We start from the raw sequence: 26,623 nt of genomic DNA on the forward strand, positions 1-26,623 counted from the left end.
GGTAAAATGCAGTTGGGTTGTCGTGGTCAAAACACTATATAAGCTCTGAATCAAATAAACCTATTATAAATAATGTTATGTCATTTTTTTACACTTACATTGAATGTTTAGGATTTTGTGAAGGTGTGAATCATTTTTGATTAATATTTAATATAATAAAGTTCTGTGTAACGAATTATTAACGAAGGAATTATTGTGAACGAATCATCTGTTGAGCTGCTGCGATCCATTCCTTCGGGGAAAGTTGCATGCATGATGTTTACTTTCTGCATGTTGCCTAACATCCGAAACATCAGACTGAAGTGGACATGAATCAGAAAAGGTAATAACTAGAGACTCACCGTCTGTCGGCTCGGAGTCGATTGCATCTGGGTCTGGTGTTTCTTTAAACCAGTCATGATCTAAAATGTTCTGTAAGGTGATCCCTGACTCTCTGTCACGAAGTTTCCGAAGTAGATCCAGGCATTCTGTAAAAGTTTTCAGAAGAGAGCTGATTAGTCCTGTTTGATTTTGAGATATGTAGTTTATGTAAGGTAATGTTGCCGTTACTATGGCATTCTCTGGATGCCCATGAACATTTATTCATGGCTAAACATTCACTGTCAATCCGCTGTGTTTTACACTTTGCTTAATTGTCATCAAGGTAATTTTACTGTCACTTGTGTAAGAGCTTTACATGTTTTCAAGCAATGCTATTTCCATTTCATTCTTGTTTTTGGTCTCACCTTTGGACAAGTGTGTATTTTTCCGAAGAAGCCAAAGTTTCAGAAGACATTCTCCTTTGACCATCCCCTTCAGCACTCTGTATAAGCCTTCATTTGTTGCGGAAATTCTCTTCTCTGCTATTGATTCACAATTGCCTATTCCTGTAAGGAGTACGTTTTCAGTTTTCAGTAAAACGCCCTTATTTTCATATCCTGTGCATAATAAATCAGTGACTTGTGCTCAAAAAGCAAGCTCACGTGTTTCTCTGATGGCCAGTGCTCTGTAAAAGCTGGCTAACTTGATCTGCCTGGTGTTTGGGTTGATGAGTACTTTTCTCAGACTGATGTGTTCATAATAAACACCCTGTTCACTGCAGTGCCGTAACGCAGCGATGAGATTCTGCATGATGTCTTTTGCTTCTGTTTCTGTCAGACGACCTCTGTTTTCTTTGATGAAATCACACAAGGTTATGCTGGTACCTGGATGATCCATAATTAAGATGTCGTGATCTTCCATGTCAAACCAATCATATAACTTTACGACATGGTCGCTATGTTCTATTATCCGCATTATAACTGCCTCTCGACAATAAGTTTTGGAATCCTCAATCTGAAAGAAGAGATTGACAAAAGGTTAGTTGACTCCTAACCTCAAACCTCCTTACTAAAGAGTGAGGGAAATTCAAGAAGAAAACAATGAACTTTACATGTACTTTACAACTGATGCTTCTTTGATTGTCAATTAATTATCATTTTTATCATTTACCGAATAAGAATTTAATAAATAATTCTTAATAGTAATTTTCATAAAGAATAAAATCGTGTCAACTTACGTCGAAATCAAACTGGGGCTTCTTAAAAAATTTGATGATCACCTAAAAAATAAAGAAAATATTTGCAAACGTAAGTGAACTGACTCATTTTTGTTGTTTACATGATAATCTACAATCTTTTTTAAAACATGTTTTGAATAAAAAAGACAGAAGGAAACAAGAGGCAAAAAGTTTGCTGTATCCAGAAAGAGCAACATACTTGAGTGCCATCTGATTTTCGAATTCCTTCATGGACAATGCCATGGGATTTTGATGCCAGTTTCTTTCCCACTTCATAAAGAGAGTCAAAGGATCCTGGAAAACACACAACAGCATGAGACTGAACTGCTTATGACTAAACACACCTGTGTAGATCAGGCGAGGAACCAACCAGTGTGAAGATTACAAATAAAATTAAAGCTGCAAGCAGCGATGAAAGGGCCCTCGCACCCGTGCCATCGTCACTCGTTGGCTTTAGGAAGACAGAGCATGGTTGGGCAATGTGCATTTAAGGAGGTATACAGTATATAGTAGTTGCTAGCATGTTTAGTATGTTTTTAGCATGCTTAGTACACAATAGGTATGTAGTTAGTACTGCATTACTGTGTTAACCAGTTCAGTTTCTGTTGGCAGTAGGTGGGGTTATATATCTGAATATTGCTTTGTAGATGTGTTCAGTGCAGGACTTTTATGAAGTATGTGAAGTTTGGGGCATATTGGATATTGTATGTTTGAGTTACAACAACTTCCTTTAGCATTTCTAACATGCTTTAGAACTTAGCTATGTGTTGCTAGCATGTTTTAACATGTTTCTAGAATGTTGTTAGCATGTTTAGCACTTGCTGGCACTTTTTTATATGTTATTAGGAATCCACAACAGTGTTTAACATGTCACTTCCTGTTGCCAGCAGGTGGCGCTTTGACTGTAACTGAATATGAGCATTGTCATGTGTTCAAGACAGAACGCTTATCAAAAGTGTGACGTTTGGCGCAGATTGGACATTGCCTTCTTGAGTAACAACAACATCCTGTTTCATTATATTAGCATGCTTTAGCACTTAGCTTAGTATTGCTAGCATGTTTTAACATGTTTCTAGCATGTTTAGAAGTCAATGGTATTTTTAACATGTTGCTAGAACGGCATTAACGTGTTAAACATGACACTTCCTGTTACCAGTAGGTGGCGCTATTACTATAACTGAATATTCTCATGTAGATGTGTTCAGGCCATGACTCTTATCAAACGTGTGAAGTTTGGGGCAGACTGGACATTCCGTGCCTGTGTTACAGCAAATTCCTATTTAATTGCAGTATTAGCATGCTTTAGCACTAAGCTAAGTGTTTGCTAGCATGTTTTGACATGTTTCTAGTATGTTGTTAGCATGTTTAGCACATGCTGGAACTTTTTTATATGTTATTAGGAGTCCACAACAGTGTTTAACATGTCACTTCCTGTTGCCAGCAGGTGGCGCTATGACTGTAACTGAATATGAGCATGGTCATGTGTTCAGGACAGAACGCTTATCAAAAGTGTGAAGTTTGGCGCAGATTGGACATTGCCTTCTTGAGTAACAACAACATCCTGTTTCATTGAATTAACATGCTTTAGCAGTTAGCTAAGTTTTGCTAGCATGTTTTAACATGTTTCTAGCATGTTTAGAAGTCAATGGCATTTTTAACATGTTGCTAGAACGGCATCAACGTGTTAAACATGACACTTCCTGTTACCAGTAGGTGGCGCTATTACTATAACTGAATATTCTCATGTAGATGTGTTCAGGCCATGACTCTTATCAAACGTGTGACGTTTGGGGCAGATTGGACATTCCGTGCCTGAGTTACAGCAAATTCCTATTTAATTGCAGTAATAGCATGCTTTAGCAATTAGCTAAGTGTTTGCTAGCATGTTTTAGCATGTGTCTAGTATGTTGTTAGCATGCTTAGCACTTGCTGGCACTTTTTTATATGTTATCAGGAGTTCACAACAGTGTTAAACATGTCACTTCCTGTTGCCAGCAGGTGGCGCTATGACTGTAACTGAATATGAGCATGGTCGTGTGTTCAGGACAGAACACTTATCAAACGTGTGAAGTTTGGGGCAGATTGAACATTCCATGCCTGAGTTTCAGCAACTTCCTGTTTCATGGCGAAACATCGAAATTTGTCAGGCCGCCGAGGACCCGCCCTTCGACGAAAACTCAAGATCTTCGCAATTTAACGTCGCAAAGGCCTTAAGATTACACTCACCAAATTTGAAGATGATCAGATTAAAACTGTAGGAGGAGTTCGTTAAAGTACGAGGCATGAAAATGGCAAAAACTGCACAAAAATCTGAGAGGAAGTTGAAAATGGCTGACTTCCTGTTGTGTTTAGGGCTACGCTCCAAGAGACTTTTTTGTAGGTATTAGGTCCTTACATGTATGTACCGAATTTCGTAAACGTACGTGGAACATAGCGGGAGGCGCACTCCGTTGAACTTTTATAGGTGGCGCTATCGAGCCATTTTGCCCCGCCCAATTCTGAAACCTATATCAGATGTAAATTTTCGCCAGTTCTGACGCGTGTGCAAAGTTTCGTGAGTTTTCGAGCATGTTTAGGCCCTCAAAAATGCGATTAAATGCGGAGAAGAATAATAATAATAAACAGAGCAATTCCAAGAGGGTCCTCACACCATCGGTGCTCGGGCCCTAATCAGGAAACATCCCAAACAATAAGTGTAGGCTATTGTGATTGTCAAAACATAACAGAAACACTGCCCGACAATGTCCTAAGCAACACCAGTCCTTATTTCAGTTAAAATGACAAATCTGTAGTGATGTAGTACTCGAGTCCGAGACCGGTCTCAAGACCGATTTCTGCTTTCTCTGACTCGTTTCGGACTTGTTCCTTCAAAGACTCGGTCTCGGACCACAGTGGGAGGAGAAGGACTCGTAATTTCAGACCGAGTCCTCGAGATTTTTTTTTTCCAACGCATTTTTTTATGTTCATATAAAAAAAAAAACACACAACACCAATAATAATAAAATGCAATGTTGACGGGCATTATTTGCAAATGACATCCCATGGTGCAATGCAAAGATACTGCCGTCAGAGCCATTTATTTATCTCTATGGCTCTGCTGCCGGTGAGTGTCAGTAGGTCAGTGCCAGTGACTTCACTTCAGCATAGTCCATTTTAAGACGTTAAGACTGCTCCTCTAAACAATTCCCAATCTAGCTTAGCCTGTAGGCCTAACTGTTGATTATTAACTGGGGTGATATTAAATCATGAATATGAAAACTGACATGTTTTTATGGTCTTAGTCTCGACTCCTAAAGACTCGGTCTCGACTCGGACTTGCTTCCTCAAAGACTCGGTCTCGACCCTTCAAAGACTCGGTCTTGACTCGGACTCGGCATAGGCGGTCTCGTCCCCATCACTAGCTCAATCTGCCTCACACGTATTATATCTGTTTTTTATTTGTTGAACATCAATTACATTGTTACCCTTAGATGGGTTTGGAAGTTTTTTGTATGTCCAAATTCGGGGAACAGACACAGTCTCTATATGATGATAGCTAGGTGAAAGAGGCTCTATGTGATGGGATTTATCTGACCTTGGTGACGTGAGACAGCTAGCAGACGGTCGGTTAAGCCAGTCTGTCTGCTTCCTGACCTGAGAACAGAAGGTCTTTGTAAGGCTGAATCTTCTTGGAGCTTCTCAGAATCATTTGCCTTGGTCACAGAAAGCTGAGTGCATGTGCAACAGTGCAAGGAGGAATCTTGAAGAACTGTTTCTCTCTGTAGACCCATTGGAGACTGAGATACCAGAACAGTCATCAGGAACCTTTCCAGTTTGGCTTCTTCTGTATGGTTTAATGCAGGGGTCTCTAACTCAGCTTACCCGGGGGCCACTAGAGGTAGAGTCGGGGTCAGGCTGGGGTCAACCAGTCAGGGTCAGGTTGGGCCGCATCAAGTATTCCACAAAAAAAAGGGTTTCAAGTACTCCAAAAAAAAAGGAGCACAACTGATCCAATCTTCTCAATCTTTATTATTAACAGTTCTTTAACATGAGCTGTCCTTCAGACCATGCATGAACGGTTCTTCTGAACATGAACTTTCCTTCAGAACATGAACAGTTCTTTATGAGCTGTCCTTCTGAACATGAACTTTCCTTCAGGACATGAACGGTTCTTCTGAACATGAACGGTTCTTCTGAACATGAACGGTTCTTCTGAACATGAGCTGTCCTTCTGAACATGAACTTTCCTTCAGACCATGAACGGTTCTTCTGAACATGAACTTTCCTTCAGACCATGAACGGTTCTTCTGAACATGAACTTTCCTTCTGAACATGAACTTTCCTTCAGGACATGAACGGTTCTTTATGAGCTGTCCTTCTGAACATGAGCTGTCCTTCTGAACATGAACGTTCCTTCAGAACATGAACGGTTCTTCTGAACATGAACGGTTCTTCTGAACATGAGCTGTCCTTCTGAACATGAGCTGTCCTTCTGAACATGAGCTGTCCTTCTGAACATGAACTTTCCTTCAGAACATGAACGGTTCTTTATGAGCTGTCCTTCTGAACATGAGCTGTCCTTCTGAACATGAACTTTCCTTCAGGACATGAACGGTTCTTTATGAGCTGTCCTTCTGAACATGAACGTTCCTTCAGAACATGAACGGTTCTTCTAAACATGAACGGTTCTTCTGAACATGAACGGTTCTTCTGAACATGAACGGTTCTTCTGAACATGAGCTGTCCTTCTGAACATGAACTGTTCTTTATGAGCTGTCCTTCTGAACATGAGCTGTCCTTCTGAACATGAACTTTCCTTCTGAACATGAACTTTCCTTCAGACCATGAACGGTTCTTCTGAACATGAACTTTCCTTCTGAACATGAACTTTCCTTCAGGACATGAACGGTTCTTTATGAGCTGTCCTTCTGAACATGAGCTGTCCTTCTGAACATGAACGTTCCTTCAGAACATGAACGGTTCTTCTGAACATGAACGGTTCTTCTGAACATGAGCTGTCCTTCTGAACATGAGCTGTCCTTCTGAACATGAACTTTCCTTCAGAACATGAACGGTTCTTTATGAGCTGTCCTTCTGAACATGAGCTGTCCTTCTGAACATGAACTTTCCTTCAGGACATGAACGGTTCTTTATGAGCTGTCCTTCTGAACATGAACGTTCCTTCAGAACATGAACGGTTCTTCTGAACATGAACGGTTCTTCTGAACATGAACGGTTCTTCTGAACATGAGCTGTCCTTCTGAACATGAGCTGTCCTTCTGAACATGAACTTTCCTTCAGAACATGAACGGTTCTTTATGAGCTGTCCTTCTGAACATGAGCTGTCCTTCTGAACATGAACTTTCCTTCAGGACATGAACGGTTCTTCTGAACATGAACGGTTCTTCTGAACATGAGCTGTCCTTCTGAACATGAGCTGTCCTTCTGAACATGAGCTGTTCTTTATGAGCTGTCCTTCTGAACATGAGCTGTCCTTCTGAACATGAACTTTCCTTCAGGACATGAACGGTTCTTCTGAACATGAACGGTTCTTCTGAACATGAACGGTTCTTCTGAACATGAGCTGTCCTTCTGAACATGAACTTTCCTTGAGAACATGAACGGTTCTTTATGAGCTGTCCTTCTGAACATGAGCTGTTCTTTATGAGCTGTCCTTCTGAACATGAGCTGTCCTTCTGAACATGAACGTTCCTTCAGAACATGAACGGTTCTTCTGAACATGAACGGTTCTTCTGAACATGAGCTGTCCTTCTGAACATGAACTTTCCTTCAGAACATGAACGGTTCTTTATGAGCTGTCCTTCTGAACATGAGCTGTTCTTTATGAGCTGTCCTTCTGAACATGAGCTGTCCTTCTGAACATGAACTTTCCTTCAGGACATGAACGGTTCTTTATGAGCTGTCCTTCTGAACATGAGCTGTCCTTCTGAACATGAACTTTCCTTCAGGACATGAACGGTTCTTTATGAGCTGTCCTTCTGAACATGAGCTGTCCTTCTGAACATGAACTTTCCTTCAGGACATGAACGGTTCTTTATGAGCTGTCCTTCTGAACATGAGCTGTCCTTCTGAACATGAACTTTCCTTCAGGACATGAACGGTTCTTAAGAACATGAACGGTTCTTCTGAACATGAACGGTTCTTCATGAGCTGTCCTTCTGAACATGAACGTTCCTTCAGAACATGAACGGTTCTTCTGAACATGAACGGTTCTTCTGAACATGAACGGTTCTTCAGCGCTTCCTCTCACACAGCTGAGACTCATTTGGCTTGAGGGAGGAAACAGTGGAAACCCTCAGTGTGGCTTGAAGTTATGGTAAGAGGCGGGACATTTCTCAAACACGCGGACAGTTGACCAATCAGAACACACTGGTCCAGGCGACCAATCAGAACACACTGAGCTTTATGATAGGAGGGGCTTCATTGAGACAGGAGCTAAACAGAGCATTACTGACAGACCGGGAAGAGAGGAGCTGCAACAATGACAAATATGGGAAAAATAATGTGTTTTTTGAACATTCGAGCATGAAAACCTGTTCTAGTAGAGCCCAAAATCAACTTAGGGACAATCACCCGAGAGTAACTGGGGCAAAGTGCCCTGCGCAAGGACATAAAGCTAATAACTCAGTCCTTGCAGAACCTGAACTGGTTACCAGAGATTGAACCGCTACACCACGGGCTGCTGACTAACACTCTCATAGATTACAAAAATATAGTGGTTTTATGGAAATCTAATGCATTTTGAGAGAGAGGTAGCATTTTGAAAAGAAAAAGAGTGAATTTTATCAAATAAATCCAAGGAAAGTGATATAGTGATTCATCCAATGTATGGGAAATATAGTACAAAACAGACACATAAATAAAATAATGCAACTTAGGAAAGAGTGAAGCATTTAAAACAAGCATAAACAAAAATATGCTGTTGGAACCGAAGCCCTAGCAGTGCTGTGTGTGTCAGATAAACAACAACAAGTGCACATACACAACCTACACACCAACTGGACAGTGAAAACACTATATATATACACCACAGCTTCTGTGCCAAGCTCATATGACTCGTCTGTACAAATGCTGTTTTTCAATATTCAACTGAAAAAAAGACACATTAGATATACACTATACTGTTCAAACGTTTGGAGTCAGTAAGATTTCATTTATTTATTTAATAAAATGATAAATTTTATTCAGCAAGGATGCATTAAAAGTCACAGTAAAGACGTTTAAAACATTTCTATTTCAAATAAATGCTGTTCTCTTGAACAAATAATCTTGAAAATAATGTATCATCATGGTTTCCATAAAAATATTAAGCAGCACAACTATTTTTAACATTGATAATAATAAGATATAAGATCAGCATATTAAAATTATTTCTGAAGGATCATGGGAAATTCAGCTTTGCATCACAGGCATAAATTACATTTTAAACTACATTCAAATAGACAACAGTTATTTTAAATTGTAATAATACTTCACAATATTACATTTTAATGTATTTTTGATCAAATAAATGCAGCCTTACCAACTCCATACCTTTAAACGGTAGTGTATGTCACAATAACACTATTTCAGGCTAAACAAATGTAGAAATATGTGCATAATAGAATCATTAGTGGTGTTTGCAAAATGCAAGCATCACTACTCCTCATAACTTAAAGGGACTGTGTGTAGGAATTTCTCCCATCTAGTGGTGAAATTGTATTTTGCATTCAAACGAATAATGCTCTCCAGCGCCTCACTTTTCCAATGCGCGTTGCATCTACGGTAGCTGTTATGTACCAAAAAGCTATGACAGGATGTCTTATAATAGCACTTCGAGTTTTTCATCGGGTGAACAGGTTTGTTATTTAAAACAAACTGAAACTTGAAACAACGAAAAAAAGAACGTTACAGTTATCAATTACTGACTGTGAAAAACATTAACTATGGTAATTAGTAGTAATGCCGCCTTTACTCGTTATATTTTTTGAAGTACGTGCATTGTTAGATATCATCATCATCAGAGCCTTCTCTAACGTTACTTTACTCAATAGCTGCTATTCATCAAAGAGCCTGTTTAACTTTTAACTACAAATGTTCGATTGTCTATATAATAAAGTACACAACCAAGCAATGAAAAAAAGCTTGTAATTAAGACCGTAACATTGACTTACCTGTCGAGAAGAAAGCAGGCAACTTCAGGGTCTCTTTTGAAAGCTTTCTCCTGCATTAGCTATCCCGACATTAACCCTTGTTTTTGTAATCTCCGGTCACGTTTCCTTTAACGGTCTATTTTTGACTTTTTCGACGACAAGGACTCCTTATCCTGTGACTCAGCATATGTACGAATGAACGGTGTATAAATAATCGTGCAGTGTGCATCCTTTTAAACTTGCCGCGGCAGTGACAAGCGCCTCTCACTGCTCTGCGCCTCCGCTTCTGTTGGCTTCAGTCACGTGACGCTGGTTCTGAACGAAAACGCGTTGTGGAAACGCCTTGGCCTAGTACTTTTTGTCCCTCTCTGCTATTATAGTTTTTCAAGATGGCGGAACTACATGGAAGCCTCCGTGGACCTACCCGTCCTATGTATATAAAGATAATAAATTCTTCGTTTACGAGGATTAGTCTGATCATTGGCATAGCTATTTGTACACCATTGAGGGCATATTTATGAATAAAAATATTGATTTTAGATAATAAAATACCTAAAAAGCTACACATAGTCCCTTTAAAGCTAATGATTTGAACAAACTCATAAGCCTAAGTATTCAACTTTGGCTTATAAACCGTTTACTGTAAATTAAAGAAAGGAAACAAGTCATTTGTAGAAACCAGAATGCTATAGTGAATAACACTATGCTAAAAAAACACCTTATCAACCGCATATAGCCTAAGACAGGGGTTCCCAAACTTTTCCATGACAAGGCCCCCCAAATACTACTAGGTTCTGGCCAAGGCCCCCCTTTTGCAGGATGTGTAATTGAACCCATCGACAATACTGCGGCAAATGTAGAAATAAATAAATAAAACATCTAGTTGAACATCAGATTATGTGATGGTGTTTGCAGGGCTCCAGACTAACTTTTTTCACCTCCGTCCTGGAACCGTCCTGAAAAACGATTTGAACCGTCCTAAAGTGAATGTCAACCGTCCCAAAATAAACATGTTGTTTCTGTACTTTGTTATTATCATCTAGTTGTTAGTTACATAATAAAAACACCATTAAAATGTTTATGATATATATTATTATATTTATTTAGCTCCATTCAAAGTAGTTACCTGTAAACAGGTAAAAAACAGATTTAATAAAAAATTACATGAGTTAAATGCTTTTTTGTATTCATGCAGAACAATTTTTTCCCTTTTTTTTTTTTTTTTACATAAAAATAAGATACAAATACATACAGCTCAAAACGTTTTTGAGTTGGTTGGATTAAAAAATAACAAATATCATCATTCTTTATTCTTTCAAGCAGACATATTTATTTGTATGAATTAAATATAATGAATCATTATTAAAGCTATTAACGAGCAGTGAATGCTTTTCTCTTTTTCTTTTGTTGCTTGATCAATAAGGACACAGGACACATTAGGTTTATTACCCACTGTCACTTTAAGACATCGGATCATGTCCAATGACATGCGGATCCAATGCACTGATGCACATCCGATACACTCAAAACTATAAGACATAACCAACATAGTTTACGTGAATACTCTCCAAAACGGACATTTAGACATATTTGTGTGTATTTGTCCATTCAGACACGAAAGAGAGCTCAATTCAGTCATCGCGCGCTGTATAGGTGTCTATGTGCATGGCTGCACGCTTCGGGTGTGTGCGCACAGAAAACCGTACCGAATAGAGCTCTTTTCTTGCGTCGTCTCCCTTATTCAGATCTATATGTCTGCTCTACTCATTCTCCCAGACGTTTAAGTTTTTTAACGTTTTGTGAGACATGCAGCGCATGTCAGCCCGTGTGCCGCTGGGTAGATCAGCACGTTACAGTACAAATGTGCGCATCTACCTACCCAGAGGTGGGTAGAGTATCCAAAAACTGTACTCAAGTAAAAGTACAAGTACTTATAGAAATATTTACTCAAAGTAAAAGTAAAAGTAATAATCTTAATAGTTACTTGAGTAAGAGTAAAAAAGTATCCAATGAAAAAACTACTCAAGTAGCGAGTAACTAGTTACTTCGGATCATATAGGCCTATATATATATATATGAAGACTTGATGCAAAAGCCTCTGAGTGCCATCTGAAATTTTCTTCTAAAACAATCATTTTTATCAAGCTCGTATATTTAAATTCAGTAATTTCACTTTAATGACAATTAATAGGTAGGCTACTTTTCATTGCCATTTAAGTGTGAACATAAACATACAAGCTTGATAAAAATGCTCTTTTAGAAGAAAATTTCAGATGGTACTTAGAGGCTTTTGCCTCTTAAGTCGTCATATATATAAAATATGATATTATTTAGATTTTGTTTATTTAAATGACTATTATTATCAGCTATCTTTGCAACAAAAACAGAAGAGAGACGTAAGCAATATTTCTGCCATCTGTATAGCTCGAAAATCATTGCCTGTCCTCTGGTTTGTATAATAGTAACTTATACAACTACATTTGGATTATTAGACAATGTCGAAATAAAGTGAATCTGCAGAGTGTTGCATTCAAAGGCATGTATTGACAGAGAAGAGTTAAGAACTCTTCACATGTGCTCGCGCTCATGACTGATACTGAACCTGAACACACACACACACACACAAAAAAAAAAAAAAAAAAAGTACATCGACGAATCTTCTTCTGACTGTTCCCCAAAATATAATCAAATGTATATTTCTGCAAGCATGTTTTAACTGGTTAACTATCTACGGCAGGCAAAGGCATTCGTTTTCAAGTCGAGTTCGCACGCCACTGCGCAATACACACATACACACACACACTACCGCGGGATGGCGGGTGTTCATAAACTGTGAACAATGGGAGCTTTATTTAATGTAAATTAATGTATATGTCCAAAAAACGGGTAATGTCATACTTTCTAGTATCGTGGCGTAATAATCTGTTTGGTTGTAAAATGTATTACCTGAGTGAAATGAAATCGAATATATCGTCCTGACTCCTGTGGAATCATTCATTCACAGACAGCTTACGAAGATGTTCAACTAATATAAATCTTCCTGTTACGACTCCGAGTCCAGTGTGAATTGAAATCGCTTCAGATGATTCAGTGCGTGCAGGGAACTGAACAGAATCAGGAACTGAATCATTCAAACTGATTCGCGAACCGACTTAGACAGATCTGAACTTGTTTGATGAAGTCTTTGAACAGAATCGACTCAAAAGAGTGATTCATTTGTGAATTGAGCATCGCTCAAGTCCAGAAAAAAAGATACAGCGCGCTTGGAATAAACTACGCATTTAACAACACATATTGCATTAAAATAAAGTAACGAGAGGAACGTCGCCCAACGTAACGAAGTAAAAGTACAGTTTTTTCATTAGAAATGTACTCGAGTTAAAGTAAAAAGTACCCACATTCAAATCTACTCTTAAAAGTACAATTTTTCTAAAAAAGTACTCAAGTAAATGTAACGAAGTAAATTACTTCGTTACTACCCACCTCTGTACCTACCACAAACGCACGCAGGACATCAGTTCTGACTGTATCGCAGCCATGTGAGATGTACCGCGAAACAAGTCTCCGGGTGAGTAGCCGGCCAATGATAGTAACTATAGTAACAGCATGAGAAGACTCGCTCAGTTGTAGTCAGCGCTTGGTCGGTTAATTTTGGCATTTTCTAAGTAAGGCTAGTAATAAATGAACACACATACAAAAATGTCCTTCGTCCTGTAGGCGTCCTGGAGAATATTTCTGTTCGTCCTAAACACATTTTCTATCGTCCCCAGGACGATAGGACGCCGTTAGTCTCGAGCCCTGGGTGTTTGATACCAGCCAATCAGAAAGATTATAGAGATGAACCGATTACAATTTTCAAGACCGATTCCGATATTTCATTGAGTTTGACCTGCCGATACAGATTTTAGCCGATTCTGATTTCATTTTTTCTAACCACTTTACAGCACAGACAAATATTTATTTTCTATAAATATATTTTTTTTATAAAACACCACTTTTACCCAAACTGATTAATAAAAACAAGTTTAAATGGGTACATTTTCTATAAATATTTTTGAGTCTTCATTTTCTTTTCTGACATAGCCTACTCCAGTTCTTGTTAAAACACACTATAGCCTACATGCAAATTATGTGCATTTTTGGTACTTTTTGTGTGAAATCATATTTATTTTGTCCATCTAAAGTGTGCTTTCACTTTAATTGAGCGTGAGCAGCGCAGCAAAAATAGACTCGGCGCCGAAACCCTCCGCTTCACTACTGCTCACGGCACGCGACGCTCCTGCTTGACGGCGCTCACGCGCTGCTCCTGCTCGCGGTGTGAATGCACTCACTGAACATGCACGCCGAAAAAAAATTCGCGCTGCTCACGCGCCGCTCGCGGTCTGAACAAGCGGCAACCTCCCCGTCGTCTCTCTCTTGAAACCAACACGGAAGTGAGTTAAACTGCAATTCATTAACTGGCCGCTTGGGCTGGCTGCAGAAGCGAGTCAAATCTGTATCTCCCCCATGTTAAAATTACCAACTTTACAGCGGAAAAAAACATGTTTACAGCCTGGATCTCTATGTGGCTTTGGTCTATACAGCTAATTTTGCCCTTCATAACAACTGTGAGGGGGGTGAATTTTTTTATAACTCATCCGTTTAGTTGATTAATATTTAAAGTTCTGCATAATTAAGGGTGTGGCCACTTGAGTGACAGATGGATTCCCGCTGATGTCATTGCTAGCTGTTTGTCTGCTGTTGTTACTACTAGCCGTCACTTCACCTCAGCAAATTTTAGCTGCTGAACTTGCCATCTCTGCAGTGTTTTGTGCTTTTTTCCGGGATTATTTCTTACAATTTAATACACCCATTACTTCGCCCACGGTTTAGGATTCCGTCGTTGTCGTCGAGTATCGTTCGAGAGAACAACCAGCGCTGTATTTCAGTTGTTTTCCTCTGTGAACATGCACTAATGGATGTCTGACAATTTCGTAGCTTTTTGGAGTTTTCAGATTTAAAAACGTCAATAAAGGCTCGTTCGTTCTGCTCTCACGGAACAGATAGATTATAATATGCTTAAGTACCGTCAGATGAAATCCTGCAGGTGTCGGTGCTTTCTCCGTCCATGCAATAAATGCACATCCATGAATGAGCGCGGATTTTCTAGCGCATTTACTTGAACGTCATAGGCAATATATCTATGGTTTAACCCATTTGAGAGGCGGCCAAAATCAGAATTTAAAATGGACTGAATAAGCTCATCTCTACGAACTTGAGCGATGCCGCGCTGACGGACCATAGACTATAAAAAGAGAGTGACTGACATGTAACGTTAAGCACATAAATCACTGTCACACACACACTCTCAGAGTAATATTAAGTTACTGCATAATACATTTTCAACTAGCAGAATAGTACAGAATCATATTAGCAAGGCTCCTCAGCTCCACTCCCGCCCCGCCTCTTTGCCTATTTTCTGTTATCCGGGAGTGACGCAAGGCCAAGATGGCGACGGCCGGCTCCGCCTACTTTAGGCTTCAAAAATGCTCTTCAGAAACCTACGGGTGACGTCACGGACACTACGTCCATATTTTTTTTACAGTCTATGGTTATCACACGCGCAACAACTTAAAAGATTTGAACGACACGTTTAATTCATCTATCTGTAAATATCTTGATATTGATTAAACTTGCTCATTTTGTGGTCTTTTTGAAGAAACTGCTGCCCATTTATTTTGTGAACACATTTATGGTTTGATTTAAGTTATATTTACATTTATTCATTTAGCTGACGCTTTTATCCAAAGCGACTTACAATTGCTATATATGTCATAGGTCGCACGCCTCTGGAGCAACTAGGGGTTAAGTGTCTTGCTCAGGGACACATTGGTGTCTCACAGTGGATTCGAACCCGGGTCTCTCACACCAAAGGCATGTGTAAGCCATTGCGCCGCCACCACCACCACCACTACCACTAATTTAACCCTACTAATGTGACCCACCATTATATCCTTAAAGGGATAGTTCACTTTGAAATTAAATGTTGGTATGTTTTAGCTTACCTCAAGGGCATCCAAGATGTAGGTGTCTTTTTTTCCGCAGTAGTTTCAATTTTGATATTTTTAGGTCAAACGGTTTCGCAGTAGCCAAGGCGACATCTAGTGTATATATCTATACCCGCCCGCGCTCTCAGATCACTTGGACGTGGCTGTGTTCAAGAGGTAAAAACGATATAAAAACTGTTCGTTTTCTCACACAAACCGCTCGTTTCGTGTCTTAGGCCATCAATGTGTACTTTCGATGGGGAATTGTTTAATTTGGACGACGGGGAATTGTTTTAATTTGGACTCTGTGCATGCTGTTTGAGACAAGTGACCATCGACCTGCATTATATGACTGACAGACAAGAACGGTTTGACCTAAAAATATCAAAATTGAAACTACTGCGGAAAAAAAGACACCTACATCTTGGATGCCCTTGAGGTAAGCTAAAACATACCAAAATTTAATTTCAAAGTGAACTATCCCTTTAACGATATTATTTATTTTTATTACGAAATCCCAAAATTGTCATCTCTTGAATATGTTGTTAATTTCTTTCTTTTATATCCAAACATTTTCATCCACAAGCAAAAGTGGCTTATTGCTTTGTTTTCCTCTTTTTCTTGTTGAATTTAACTCTCGTTTCATCCCTCAGGCCTGGGCCTATAACTAACAAAAAAATGATTTTTTTAAATGTATTATAATGAATTATTTAAGAAAATATATATTAAGATATTCAATCTTGTAGATTCTTTTTTCCTGTGTAAAAAATCTCATATTATGTATGCAAACCCATGATTGATATATATATATACCTCATAACATAGTAACTCAACAGCCCTACCTAGAACGGTTTTCCTCACTGTAAACCCGGATAAGTAGAATCTACTTAAAAAAACCAAGGTAACTCGTTGCCTTAAATTTTTTAAGTAATGAAGCATTAGTTGAATAAGACAAGTGGACTACGTTCAATGTACTTAAGCCCATAATGGAATGGAATAGAACATTTAAGTTGAATGTACTTATAACCGAGTTACAGTAACTGAAGATACTTAGTTTAAACAATCATTCCCCACCCATTTATTTAACTCAGCTTGTTAAGTAAGCATTACTCCATTACCAATTCAACTAAATTATATATTCTAACGGGCCCAACTTAACTTTTAGTTCCTGAAACTCAAAATATCTTTCAATCAATAGAGCCATGTAAAATACACACATACAACTGCAACATTACACTGATCCAATTATATTTTTATTGAACATGTCTTTTTTTTAGCAACAAAAGAAACAATGCCATGGCCTAATAGGCTTCTAGTGTGTAGTTTCCTCACATACTGTATTTTTACAGCACTAGTACAGTAAAAAGCATTTACAGTACTCCACTGTAATTACCAAATACAGTATAACCCACATACTTTTACAATATTAAACTTGTCTACAGCAATAAATTGTATTTTACAGGGAATGCTGCTTTTATAATTACATAATTAAAATATTATACGTTAAGGTTTCATAAGAGTAGCCACACTAGGAAAAAGAAAACAACATTTGGTTAAAAGCAAAGATCAGAAAATTGCCTTCTGTGAACATGTTGGCTGAATTTTTTAAAACATAAAATGCAATTTTAACACTTTAACAACAAACAGGTATAACTAAGCGCTTAATTAAAGGGATAGTTCACCCAAAAATTTTTAATTAGCACATGATTTACTCACCCTCAAGTCATCCTAGGTCTAGATGACATTCTTCTTTCAGACGAATACAATCGGAGTTATTTAAAAAAATGTCCTGGCTCTTCCAAGCTTTATAATGGCAGTGAAGTGCTGTTTCTGTTTTGAAGTCCATAAAAGTGCAAACGAAATCCCATTCAAAGTCTGCAAGTTTTCGCAGAAGTGAGGAAACCTGTAGGCTTACAGTGGTGTTCTTTTTTTTTGCATAACTTGGCCAGTTTTCTTTGAAGTTACTTGTCCTTTCTTTGTTTTTGATCCACGTTCAGGATTGATGTCAAGAAAGCGTCTAAAAGGCAGAAAAGAAAGAGAAAAAAAACAATGAAATATTATGGACTGAGTTTATATATTTTGACAGAGAGAGACAGCACAAAAGACGTGTAAATAAAAACCAGATATCGGTTTTAACGACTAATTTGTTTGGATAAAACTAAACAACATGAAAAAAAAAATGCAATGTTGGATGTTGTGATCAATAACTGATATTTCTTCTGCCCTGGTTAAAATACATCAACTCAATGTGTCTGTTTACAAGCGCACTGTCAACTAACTAAACTTTTGGAAGTGGGGTTGCCAGATTTAAAGTTTATTCTACAACTTTTGTCTACTCATCACCCAGCTCATTAACAATATCATCCCCTCATCAGGTCCCATCAGAGTATCAGTGGAAAGGCAGTCATAGAGTCTCAGTTTATATAGAGCACACATTGCCAGAATCCAGCCCAAACCTTTGTGACAGAAATAATTTAACTTAATTGCAAGCCTTGCAATGTGAATTGCATACATGACTATGATAATGTTAAACATGACATTTACCAGACTAAAATGCATGTTTGCACCCAAAAATGAAAATTCTGTCATTATTACTCACCCTCAAGACTTTCGTTCATCTTCGGGACACAAATTAAGATATTTTTAATGAAATCTGAGAGGTTTCTGTCCCTCCATTGACATCAATGTCATTGCAACTGACTGTCAAAGCCCAGAAAGGTAGTAAAAACATCAGTAAATAGTATATAACAACGTTGGTTCAACCTTAACCCTGGAGAACCCAAGAACACTTTTCTTCTTTGGAAAATTATGAACTATGCATTAAATTACTTCTATAAGTTCACTGAACACCAAAATATCCACTTTTTAAATTTTAACCCTTTATTCCCTAATTTAGGATTAGGGCCAAATTTGACCCATGGGCTTTAGGTGTATCATTTCACAGAATAACAATAACAAACACCGTCAATGCAAACTATTTTAAATTTAGGAAAATAATCAGTCAACCACACAGCTACATTTAACAATGTTTTTTTGTTGTTTTTTTTGCTTTATTTGTTGCATGTTAGAACTGGATATCAAATCAGGGCTCCAGACTAACTTTTTTCACCTCCGTCCTGGAACCGTCCTGAAAAACGATTTGAACCGTCCTAAAGTGAATGTCAACCGTCCCAAAATAAACATGTTGTTTCTGTACTTTGTTATTATCATCTAGTTGTTAGTTACATAATAAAAACACCATTAAAATGTTTATGATATATATTATTATATTTATTTAGCTCCATTCAAAGTAGTTACCTGTAAACAGGTAAAAAACAGATTTAATAAAAAATTACATGAGTTAAATGCTTTTTTGTATTCATGCAGAACAATTTTTTCCCTTTTTTTTTTTTTTTTACATAAAAATAAGATACAAATACATACAGCTCAAAACGTTTTTGAGTTGGTTGGATTAAAAAATAACAAATATCATCATTCTTTATTCTTTCAAGCAGACATATTTATTTGTATGAATTAAATATAATGAATCATTATTAAAGCTATTAACGAGCAGTGAATGCTTTTCTCTTTTTCTTTTGTTGCTTGATCAATAAGGACACAGGACACATTAGGTTTATTACCCACTGTCACTTTAAGACATCGGATCATGTCCAATGACATGCGGATCCAATGCACTGATGCACATCCGATACACTCAAAACTATAAGACATAACCAACATAGTTTACGTGAATACTCTCCAAAACGGACATTTAGACATATTTGTGTGTATTTGTCCATTCAGACACGAAAGAGAGCTCAATTCAGTCATCGCGCGCTGTATAGGTGTCTATGTGCATGGCTGCACGCTTCGGGTGTGTGCGCACAGAAAACCGTACCGAATAGAGCTCTTTTCTTGCGTCGTCTCCCTTATTCAGATCTATATGTCTGCTCTACTCATTCTCCCAGACGTTTAAGTTTTTTAACGTTTTGTGAGACATGCAGCGCATGTCAGCCCGTGTGCCGCTGGGTAGATCAGCACGTTACAGTACAAATGTGCGCATCTACCTACCCAGAGGTGGGTAGAGTATCCAAAAACTGTACTCAAGTAAAAGTACAAGTACTTATAGAAATATTTACTCAAAGTAAAAGTAAAAGTAATAATCTTAATAGTTACTTGAGTAAGAGTAAAAAAGTATCCAATGAAAAAACTACTCAAGTAGCGAGTAACTAGTTACTTCGGATCATATAGGCCTATATATATATATATGAAGACTTGATGCAAAAGCCTCTGAGTGCCATCTGAAATTTTCTTCTAAAACAATCATTTTTATCAAGCTCGTATATTTAAATTCAGTAATTTCACTTTAATGACAATTAATAGGTAGGCTACTTTTCATTGCCATTTAAGTGTGAACATAAACATACAAGCTTGATAAAAATGCTCTTTTAGAAGAAAATTTCAGATGGTACTTAGAGGCTTTTGCCTCTTAAGTCGTCATATATATAAAATATGATATTATTTAGATTTTGTTTATTTAAATGACTATTATTATCAGCTATCTTTGCAACAAAAACAGAAGAGAGACGTAAGCAATATTTCTGCCATCTGTATAGCTCGAAAATCATTGCCTGTCCTCTGGTTTGTATAATAGTAACTTATACAACTACATTTGGATTATTAGACAATGTCGAAATAAAGTGAATCTGCAGAGTGTTGCATTCAAAGGCATGTATTGACAGAGAAGAGTTAAGAACTCTTCACATGTGCTCGCGCTCATGACTGATACTGAACCTGAACACACACACACACACACAAAAAAAAAAAAAAAAAAAGTACATCGACGAATCTTCTTCTGACTGTTCCCCAAAATATAATCAAATGTATATTTCTGCAAGCATGTTTTAACTGGTTAACTATCTACGGCAGGCAAAGGCATTCGTTTTCAAGTCGAGTTCGCACGCCACTGCGCAATACACACATACACACACACACTACCGCGGGATGGCGGGTGTTCATAAACTGTGAACAATGGGAGCTTTATTTAATGTAAATTAATGTATATGTCCAAAAAACGGGTAATGTCATACTTTCTAGTATCGTGGCGTAATAATCTGTTTGGTTGTAAAATGTATTACCTGAGTGAAATGAAATCGAATATATCGTCCTGACTCCTGTGGAATCATTCATTCACAGACAGCTTACGAAGATGTTCAACTAATATAAATCTTCCTGTTACGACTCCGAGTCCAGTGTGAATTGAAATCGCTTCAGATGATTCAGTGCGTGCAGGGAACTGAACAGAATCAGGAACTGAATCATTCAAACTGATTCGCGAACCGACTTAGACAGATCTGAACTTGTTTGATGAAGTCTTTGAACAGAATCGACTCAAAAGAGTGATTCATTTGTGAATTGAGCATCGCTCAAGTCCAGAAAAAAAGATACAGCGCGCTTGGAATAAACTACGCATTTAACAACACATATTGCATTAAAATAAAGTAACGAGAGGAACGTCGCCCAACGTAACGAAGTAAAAGTACAGTTTTTTCATTAGAAATGTACTCGAGTTAAAGTAAAAAGTACCCACATTCAAATCTACTCTTAAAAGTACAATTTTTCTAAAAAAGTACTCAAGTAAATGTAACGAAGTAAATTACTTCGTTACTACCCACCTCTGTACCTACCACAAACGCACGCAGGACATCAGTTCTGACTGTATCGCAGCCATGTGAGATGTACCGCGAAACAAGTCTCCGGGTGAGTAGCCGGCCAATGATAGTAACTATAGTAACAGCATGAGAAGACTCGCTCAGTTGTAGTCAGCGCTTGGTCGGTTAATTTTGGCATTTTCTAAGTAAGGCTAGTAATAAATGAACACACATACAAAAATGTCCTTCGTCCTGTAGGCGTCCTGGAGAATATTTCTGTTCGTCCTAAACACATTTTCTATCGTCCCCAGGACGATAGGACGCCGTTAGTCTCGAGCCCTGTATCAAATGTACAAACACTTTGGCCAATGGAAACAAGAACACAAGGCCAAAATCACGACTGAAAAAAACTAACACCATGGGTCTTTGCTTATCCAAAAATCTGTTCTGCTAGAGAGAGGAACTCACACTATCATCAGCTTCAAGTTGCTCCAATACTTGTGTTACAGTGACCTTTCTCTGCTGCTTTCCCTGTCCTGAAAAGGGAGTGGCCATACTCCCTGAAAAGATATACTACTTTATTTATTTCAAGGCTTTAGCCAAACACAGGACTGTCACCATTCTCCATAAAAGTCACTCAAAGAACCAAAGGGTCATTTTTGACCCAACATGTTTTTAACCCATACACCCAGAGGGTCATTTTTGGCCCATCGTTTTTTGAACTAGCTCAGAGTTGCTAATTTATCCAAAAATAATATAAAACATACTTCTAGGCATTCTGCAAGCTAATACTAAATAGATTAACAAAAAATACACAATTTTACCATCCGCTGGTTTGCTGAGAAGACGATTTTGTTTGGCTAGGTTTCCAGCTCAACAAAACAGCATGTGGTCAGCCATCATATTACTACCACTCTGGCACTTGTGAGTTCAATATTCATCCACTAGGTGTCTCTATGCAGGGGCCAGAAGTGGCACTCTGGGCTTTTGAAGTAAAATTTGACCATTTTTTTTTTTTTTGGGTAGCAGCAATTAACAGAGGTCAAATTTGACCCCGTGGTTTTGTGCGCAAAATAACCCCAAAATAACAACATTGTTGAATAATCTCTTCTTTTCCATGTCATTCTCCTACACTGTTGACGTAGTGTAAACAGTGCAGCGCTTATGGATTGTACATCAGAGTGTAGGCTCACTATTGGCTAGCTCCTGGGTCATCACACACGACCAGAGTCGGCCAATAATAAGCCTACGTTCTGACGTAGAACCCAGAAGCACTGCACTGGCTTTTTTTCAAGGCTTGCACCTTGAAATCTATAACAGGGTTTGCGTTCTCGAGCCACCAGGCACTGTTTTGTGTAGATGAGTGGGCCGGAGAGCGTTAAAGGATAACTCTTGCCAAAATGTTTAAGTTTGACCGTATTTTCGTTTTCGGTCAAATTGCCTTTTGAATGGGAGTGCTTGGGGCACGACTATGATAGCATCAAAAATCGCTATTTTTAAAACACTAAGAAGGCTCGACACAACATGAAACTTTGCTCTCAGTATCACCAGGGGCTCTACACATGAACTCCAGCATGGAGAACATTGTTTGTGTACACAGAGTTTACTAAAAAGAAAGATTTTGAACAACTCACTGAAGCTGTGTCCGCCGGCATTTTGACGGTCAAAAATAGTCGATCTGATAAATTTATTCTAGAGCTGCTGTAAAGCCTAAACAATCTATGTTACTGTACTTTCCTATTATCACTGTAAAGCTGCTTTGAAACAATCTATATTGTTAAAAGCGCTATATAAATGAAGGTGACTTGACACTGTTTACACTACGTCAACAGCGTAGGAGAATGACATGAAAGAGTAGAGATTGTTGAATAATGTCGTTATTTTGTTTTTGTGCACAAAAGGAATTCTCATCGCTTCATAATATTAAGATTGCACCACTGTAGTTACATGGATTATATAAACGATGTTTTGACTACCTTGAAAGTTGCAAAGACGTTGCTGTCTATGGGTGGTTCAGAAACCTCTCAGATTTCATCAAAAATATCTTATCTTTGTGTTCTGAAGATTAACAAAGGTCTTACAGGTTTGGAACGACATGAGGGTGAGTAATTAATGACAGAATTTTCACTAATCATTTAACTGAAAACAACTTGCACTGACATATGTGACCCTGGATCACAAAACCAGTCTTATGTTGCACGGGTATATTTGTGGCAATAGCCAACAATACATTGTATGGGTCAAAATTATAGATTTTTCTTTTATGCCAAAAATCATTAGGATATTAAGTAAAGATCATGTTCCATGAAGATATTTTGTAAATATCCCACCTTAAATATATAAAACATTTATTTTTGTGAATGGATGCAGCACTATCGCCAATAGAAATGGACAACTTTAAAGGCGATTTTCTCAATATTTCGATTTTTCTGTACCCTCAGATTCCAGATTTTCAAATAGTTGTATCTCGGCCAAATATTGTCCTATCCTAACAAACCATGCATCAATGGAAAGATTATGTATTCAGCTTTCAGATGATGTATACATCTCAATTTAAAAAAAATTACACATAAGACTGGTTTTGTGGTCCAGGGTCACATATCTTAAAATATGTGACTGCCACTGTTTTGTCTCGAGATGCACACCAGTAATGTTTTTTTTTTTTTATTAGACATTTTTATAAAAGCTGCTTAAATACCCTAATTTGATTAAGGCCTAGACCCGGCTTAAGCTAAGCCCAGTATGGAAACCATGGCCATATTGTTTATACCAGTAGTCAGCTATTTATATATTATTATATTTATAATATTTATATGAATGGCAAATATGCTAATGACTAACCTCTGAACAAACTCAAGGTGCTGCCTCTTCCTGGTACTGCAAGCTGAACTCATAGGAGGAGGCAAACAGCGCTGCCAGGCCAGTGATGAAGATGCTGTGATCCTTTCACACACACCTTGACCTTCCAAACGTAATGTCCACTACTGGTCGCTTAGAGATTGACCTGTAATTAAAAAAAAAAAAAAAAAATTAATGAATAAATAAATAATATTAATAATTAAAATAACTATTGTGGGTTTCACTGTGGTTCGATGTAGTTGTCTATTCATAGTTCTATGAATAACATTTTTCACCTAAACATTAAAATTGATTAGGGTTAGAATGTTAAAACGCACTGGCATATTATTTTGCTTGTTTTAAGCATAAACTCACTTAATTTTGACTTATTCTTTCAGAAAACAATCCAATTTTTACTTGTCTATTAAATGCTTCTTCATGAGAATTTTAGATATCTGGACTGGAAACAAGAAAAAAACACTAATTAAGAAAAACATATTTTGCAGTGGGGTGAGTAAATGATGGCTTTTCATTTTAGGTTAAAACTACCCAATGTTTACATACCAAGCAACATAAAGTGTGGACTCCACTGGCAAATGTAGATTGCAGGACATCAGCGTTGCAAATTCCTGAAACAATTTTTTAAAAGGACAGCACAACCATGATCAACAGAACCAAAACATAAAACATTACAGATTAATGAGATTTGTTGAATAATCTCTACTCATCTGCTTTAAGGATAACACCGTCTAACTTCTCTTTGAATGGTGGGAGTAGTTGTAGGACCATGGCATGGCAATCAGGAATACTAGCCTACATTTAAAAACAACATTAGGAACATGGATTTTCTTGTGCTAGCAAAATTCTGACAACGATTCAAAAGCACGATCACAGAACTGACAATTTTTTTTTTTTTTTACCACACAGATAGACTAACGTTATAACTGTGTAACACTACTTAAAATCACTTACATTAGCACTGGACCGTCATCAGCTTCAAGGTGCTGGATACTGAAGGAGAGGTTTGATCAGGTTGGTCTGAAAACACTGCTGTGGTGGACCAGTATCCTGAATTTAAACCAAAGGTCACTGAAGGTGCAGCTGAACATGTTTAAGCTCCAAAACACATACCCAACCAGTTCAGAGGCCGCAACTATTCTGAGGAATCAGTTGCCTGAACTTCGTGGCCTTTTCAACCAAGTAGAAGCACTTGTACGACTTCTTATGGTTGTTCCTGCCTCTGCTGAAGAGGAGAGGAGCTTCGGTGCTCCGAGGAGGTTGAAGACCTGGCTGAGAAGCACAATGTTGCATATTCACATTGTATCAGTCTATCACATTCACAAAGTAATACTGGATAAAGTCAGAAAGGAAAACATTTGCCAGGAGTTTATCCTGGTGAATAAGTACAGGAAGCAAGTGTTTTGTTCTTTCGTGTGAGAAGACGAGACAGGACAGTATAGAAGGGTGGATAGTTAGGATACATGGAGAGATGTGATTGAAAGGATAGATGGAGGGCAAGGAAAAATGTTCTTTATATTAAAGTTAAATGTTTGTTTTTATGTTTGTGAGATAGTGTGACAATCTTGCAGCTTGTGTCCCAAATAAGTAGTGCATCTATTGTGTTATCAATTTTCCCATCCTTTTGGATTGCAGAAGTAATGATTACAGATCGTTTTATATTTTCAGGTACAGCGGTTCGTTTTAAATAAGTTTATTAAACAGATTTTATTCACACACAAATTGGATTCAAATAAAACATTTGGAGTTGGCTAAATTAGTAATGTAAACAGAGCACAAACAATTAGCCTAAGTATATGAACTTATTTTAACTAAGTTAACAGTGCATAATTGTTTACAGTGCAGCATGAAAGTTCTTTGATTCTTTATTTTCTCCTCATTAATTCCACACAGCTTCAATAAAGGTTCAGCACATAAGCACAAATGAGTACACTGGTGTTTTCATGGGTGTGTGGTCTAAAGCAACGCATATAATAATATAAATCAATATATAACATAACAGAAACACAATTCAATAGGCTAACTAAACAGATGCATACAATGAGATGTAGCAGAAACACTTTCATGAACAATAAGCAACATCATTTGAATACATGAACACAAATCAATCACTACTTCTATGTAAAGCTTCCTTAAACAAGGAATATCAACCAACATAATAAATTGACTTCATCAAACAGTTAACATGAGCTGAAGTACATAAATCAAGTTGGTACTATACGCACACATCAAACGTGAGCAGGGTGTCTACAGATATAAACAAGTTAAATTTAAGACTTTTTAAGACCTTTTTAATGCCACTTTGAATGAAATTTAAGACCAAACCTGTGATGGAAATACATATTATATTACATGCGTATTAGATTTTTAATTTGAGGGGGGAGTTTAGACTTTTTCTTTTATTTATTACATGTATCTGGCCTAAATGTATGCTCACTCATT

At 37.7% G+C, this 26,623-nt stretch overlaps 1 protein-coding gene across 1 annotated transcript in view; it reads right to left on the reverse strand.

Moving 5' to 3' along the window:
- The window catches only part of LOC309498665 (uncharacterized protein), a gene marked incomplete at its 3' end in the record, with an annotated part of 82,140 nt that overhangs the window by 27,622 nt on the left and 27,895 nt on the right, over positions 1-26,623 (reverse strand). Inside the window, exons 2-6 of the mRNA XM_082169508.1 lie at positions 1,737-1,831; positions 1,538-1,579; positions 963-1,314; positions 726-866; positions 342-467 (exon numbers count right to left, since the gene is read on the reverse strand). Of these exons, the coding sequence (XP_082025634.1) occupies positions 342-467; positions 726-866; positions 963-1,275 (580 nt within the window). The 5' untranslated portion in view covers positions 1,276-1,314; positions 1,538-1,579; positions 1,737-1,831. The remainder of the gene's footprint in view (positions 1-341; positions 468-725; positions 867-962; positions 1,315-1,537; positions 1,580-1,736; positions 1,832-26,623) is intronic.

The sequence above is a fragment of the Leuciscus leuciscus genome, assembly GCF_965113295.1.
Source record: "Leuciscus leuciscus genome assembly, chromosome: 5".
In the NCBI taxonomy this organism is placed as follows: Eukaryota; Metazoa; Chordata; class Actinopteri; order Cypriniformes; family Leuciscidae; genus Leuciscus; species Leuciscus leuciscus.